Below are 5,242 nucleotides of genomic sequence, written 5' to 3' on the forward strand. Positions count from 1 at the left end.
GAATAGATAAATTCAGTGTCCTCCATTTACAAAGCTCAGACGTTCTGTATTTCATCTTTTGCTGTGGAGTCAAAGGTCACAGATTAGCTGTAATATTGATTGCACATCCTTCAGTCTACGCTACGTGTGTGTTGAGCGCTGAATGAAGAAGCTGTGAGTTAGTACACACAGCAAAGAGCAGTAGGATACTGGTGCAGAAAGGTTGCTGTGTTGAAGATATCCGTCGGAGCTCAGTGGCCTCCAGGCTTACAGGCAGAGTCTTCCTCTGTATTTATGTCAGCGTGAGGGATTGAGTGTCACGGTAAACGCCCTTCTGATGTTCCATTTCTCTTCACATGCTCGCTTTGTAAAAGGAACATGACATACTCTCCCATTTCGTTGAATTAACTGAGCTGATCTAATAACAAATGAGGTTACAGAGCGATTATAGCCAACAATAAAGACCATTACACTCTCAGGGATACATGCATTAATGTTTTATTTATTTCTTTTTGCATTATTGTACTCTTTTTGTATGGACGGAAGCGATAAAATACATTTATTTAAAAAGAGCTAGAATTCTCTTAATTTTAAAGGGATAGTCCACCCAAAAATGAAAATGTTGTCATCATTTACTCATTGTTATTTAATTTCAAATCTGTATGACTTTCTTTCTCCTGTGGAACATATTATTCTTCAAAATCTTCTTTTTGTTTTTGGCAAACAAAAGAAAGTCATACAGGGTGAAAAAATTATGACAGGATTTTCATTTTTGAGTAAACTGTTCCCTTTAAAAAAATGCAATTATGAGAAATATATCACGTTTTTGCTTATTTGTCATATATGATTTCATATTTTCGAAAATATATATATTTTTTATAGTAGGATACAATAAGTGTAAAACAAAAGTGCAAACAAATCTAGTGCTCATTGCTTATATTAATTTAAAATATTCATTTTGGCCAGGTCTCTATGTAGTCCTGCCTCCGACTCTTTGGATGAGGTCCCGTCATGTAGAGGCAGTACGATCAACGGGACTTTAATCACAGGGTTTTTAGTGAACGATACATCCAAAATAACCTGCAACAGAAACAAACTATACTGTAGATGATTTTGAGAGAGAAACTTACACAAAATCTGAACAGTGAAAAAAGCATAATTTTTTCATGAACACATTTTATTTGAAGTAACGTGCACTCAAACACTTGCTTGAGTGACATTGTCTTTTATTTCCATTCCTTTGTTTCATGAGAACACAAAAGCAGACTATAAAAAATCGGCAACATTCCTGAATACAAAGTAAATTAAACCCTTTTTGCTGCTGAAAAGAAATCAAACTCTTTTGGAAACCTGCTAGAGGCCTGTCTTGTTTTCTGGTACCTACCTTCAGTCTATACTCGACTTTGAGGATTCTGCAGTTCTGGATGGTGGTGCTGATTTCTGTGGGAAGGACTAATACTTTCGACAGATTCTGTCTGGTGGAGGACACTAAAGGCTCTCCCTTATCCTTCAGTATCTGGGTGGTATGAACAGCTCTCTGGCCTCCAGCAAAGAAGCTTTGCTTCTGGTAGATAATGTACTTTGGCACAATTTTTCGAGTTGAGCTGTTTACAATCTCACCGTTGACGACTAGCCTTTCACCTGTTTGAGATATAAATATTGTATTACAGCTTGTCAAATTAATCAAAGCAGTTATCTATGTTGTATGATGCTTTTTTTTTAATTGATAGATCCATTAATTTACCAAAATGCTGGGTATATTGCCTGGGTTACCTTGCTGGTAGCCTGTCTTTGGCAAGAAAATATTCATCGAAATATTTCCAGAGGCAAAAAATATGACATTCTTGTCTTTACTGCCATGTTGAGGTGCCTGCAGAGGATGAACGTTTTAGGGTTACTTACTTAACATCCATAAAGTTACAGTTACATCTGTTAATCTGTTCATTTAAATGTAGCCTTTTACAGAGTAAAATTTTTTTTGTTTGTTTCAACAACAGGACAACATAGTCTTTTGGGCCTTTTAGGGTTGGGCGATATACCAGTAGACACAATTAAGCGGTAGAAATTTGTGAACCGGTAGAGATTTTGGACTATCATCTCTATCATGGACACGGTTACATGCTTACATGACGTTGCTGTGCTATGTGGTCACGAAAATGTATTACCCATTTCACTATATAAGCTCGCTGTCTGAGAGACTGTTTCTGAGTGCTGTGCGAGAGGCATGCACACATGAAAACCGTGCTCATAGAGCACGGGAGTATTGAACGGAGTTATTTTTGCCATTTTATAGGCCTTGAACGGTTAAATACCCACACAGTATCCTTGTAGTAATTTAAGTCTTAAGTGAAAGCAAACAGCTAAGAAAGAAAACGATCCAGTATATTGGATCCAGGCAGCTCTTAAAGTGACAGCAGTCTAATATTCCTCCTGTCTGTCATTCATGTTAATCAAACAACAAAAGAGAGAAAATCTCACTTTCCTGCTGTCTGTCATTTAAAAAAAAAAAAAGTAAGCTAGTATTAGATTTTGTGATGTTGACACTGGGGACAAGAATTTTGAATCAAAAAATAGAAAATAAAAAACTTTTGATATAATAAAGACCTTATTTAAAGCAAAAATAACTATTGTGATATATATAGATATCATTATAAAATTACAAATAATAAAATAATAAAATTACTCATATCATGATATAAGATTTGGGTCATATCGCCCACCTCTATTTTATGATAAAGTTGTCATCATTGAGTTCTGTTATTATTATTGGTCCATGTATGTCTGTTTTGTATTTCATGCATTAAAATAAGACTTTCAATATTTTTTCTAGTCTAACTGTTAAAAACTGTCATCATACCATCAGTGTTGACTGAACATAATCAGCTCTGGCAACGAAGGTGAACTTTGCTTCAGTTTTACTTGCTGCACGCATGGACCTGCTCAACTTGGCCGAAAGTCGGTAATGAATTTTACCATGAGCACCTTTAAAAGATGAAGGCAGGCCCCTGAAAGAGAGAGATTTGGCATGGATGACTAACAGTCTTCAGAAAGAAACTTGCATCATATGATAGATCAATATTTCAACATACAGGATATAGCACATTGAAGTATTGGCTACATTGCAAAAAGTAACTGAGACTGTTTCAAAGGAAGATTGATTTTCTCTCAGGAATCAATAAAGTATATACTGTCTATCTATAAGTCACATCTATCAACCAGACTGAATGCCTGCAGGACAAGAAGGTGATGACTTACTGGTAGGGAAGCTGAAAGGCAAAAGGGAAGACATGTCTACCAGCCACAAGAGTTACAGAGCCTAGCAAAAAGATACAGACACATTACATAATGTTGTCAATGTTGTCCTTACATATACTTATTTAATAATACACTACCATTCAAAAGTTTGTCGTTGATAAGATTTTTTTACGTTTTTGAAAGAAGTCTCTTACGCTGACCAAGGCTAAAACAGTAATACTGTGAAATATTACTATATTTGAAAATAACAGTTTTCCATTTTAATATATTTTAAAATGTAATTTATTCCTATTATGACAAAGCTGACATTTTCGAGGCCAATACTCACATGATCCTTCATTAATCATTCTATAATGCTGATTTGTGCTCAAAGAAATATTTCTTCTTATCAATGTTGAAAATAGTTGTGCTGCTTAATAATTTTTGTGGAAACCATACATTTTTTTCAGGATTTTTTGATAAATAGAATGTTTAAAAGAACAGCATTTAAACTAAATATTTTTGTAATACTGTTGTAATATTATAAGTGTCTTTACTCTCACTTTTGATCAATTTCATGTGTTCTTGTTATATAAAAGTATTATTCTTTTAAAAAGAGAAATCTTGCTAACCCAAAAGTTTGAAGAGAATTGCAGACCGCATTACACAATCATAATGTTGTCCAGTTTATGTTTTTCTATTTCTAACTATACAGTCTTTGTATTGCACTAGAATACATGACATTAAATGTAAAGATTGTTTTGAACAGATGAATGTTTATAACATTCAGATATTACCATCTGCGTTATCCTCCAGTATGACAGATTGAGTTTGTGAGAAATAAATTTCTTTATCCCAGTATGTCACACTGTCTTCCCCTTGCGTCTCAGTCCATGACACATCAGCCTTGCCTTTCACCTTGACAGTCAGAGCCTTGATTTTGGTTTCCTTTGACACCTCCACGATAACTCTGCCCACCAAAGTATCCCCATTGCTGAAGGTGTTGCGATCATTTAAGGCATCATACTCAATAGCAAAGTTCCGGATCGTCATTTCCTGGGACAACAGGTTAAGTCCGAATTTATATTGCTGCTGTAAGTGGATTTGTACGACGCCCAGAGTTGTAATGATCCCTTCTGTTTTCTATATCCGTCTTTTAAAAATACACCTGTTGGCATCTTTCTGACGGAGGGCTCACCAAACTGGCTCAACAGGTTTCACCTTGAAAAGACACACCTCTTGTCAACAGGTCTAGCATGTAATGTAAAATGAAATGTATGCATTTAGCAGATGCTTTTATCCAAAGTGATTTACAGTGCATTCAGGCTATACATTTTTAGAAGTATGTGTGTTCCCTGGGAATCAAACCCATGACCTTTGCACTGCTAACACAATGCTCTACCACTGAGCCACAGGAACAGTAAACTGAAAGTGAACCACACAGTAAAATGAAAGAGCTGGATGTATTTCTATGGTGTCAGAGACCAAAGAGTCTGTTGGGGACAGCTGTTTTTAGAGCATGGCAGCATAAACAGCGGCCTTGAGAGGCAGGAAACATGAAGAGCTGTGAACATGGTTCATAAAAAACAAAACAAAGATCCCTCTGCTCTTGGTGCACCTGCTCTCCAAACCTGAGCTTTAATCAGTGCAGTTCATCATGGATGTGTGTTTTGTGGTTAAAGAGAATTTGAACCGCAATCACTTTCTATTGTGTGATAATCGCCCTTATTTATTTAAGCATATGAACATGTGTTCACCAAATTAGGTATTGTTAAGATGACAGTGAGTGAGTGTTGTTTAAGTGTTCAATGGAAATATGTGGGATGAAATTTCGACAGGATTCCTAAATGGCAGATTATTTTTGCCATGACTCATTTTCTTCTTTCTGCAAGCACATAATACATATGTGATGGTAATGAAATGGTTAATAATGAAGGAAGGACTCTGAATAAGTTAAAAGACAGTTAAAAGCTATTCTTGTTCACTAAATCCTGTTCTTTTTTAATAGTTTAAAAATTGTATACTTAAT

At 35.5% G+C, this 5,242-nt stretch overlaps 1 protein-coding gene across 1 annotated transcript; it reads right to left on the reverse strand.

Annotated features, from left to right (window-relative positions):
- Positions 1–804: 804 nt before the first annotated feature.
- LOC107668023 (arrestin domain-containing protein 3-like) lies at positions 805–4,393 on the reverse strand. The gene is made up of 6 exons (XM_016459753.1): positions 4,011–4,393; positions 3,235–3,295; positions 2,837–2,984; positions 1,753–1,849; positions 1,364–1,620; positions 805–1,059 (listed from the first exon to the last, which is right to left on the reverse strand). The coding sequence occupies exons 1-6, from the start codon at positions 4,264–4,266 to the stop codon at positions 919–921; spliced, it is 960 nt and encodes a 319-aa protein (XP_016315239.1). The 5' UTR covers positions 4,267–4,393; the 3' UTR covers positions 805–918.
- Between the last annotated feature and the right edge of the window lie 849 nt (positions 4,394–5,242).

Source organism: Sinocyclocheilus anshuiensis, unplaced genomic scaffold (genome assembly GCF_001515605.1).
Source record: "Sinocyclocheilus anshuiensis isolate Anshui unplaced genomic scaffold, SAMN03320099.WGS_v1.1 scaffold1024, whole genome shotgun sequence".
Lineage (NCBI taxonomy): Eukaryota > Metazoa > Chordata > Actinopteri > Cypriniformes > Cyprinidae > Sinocyclocheilus > Sinocyclocheilus anshuiensis.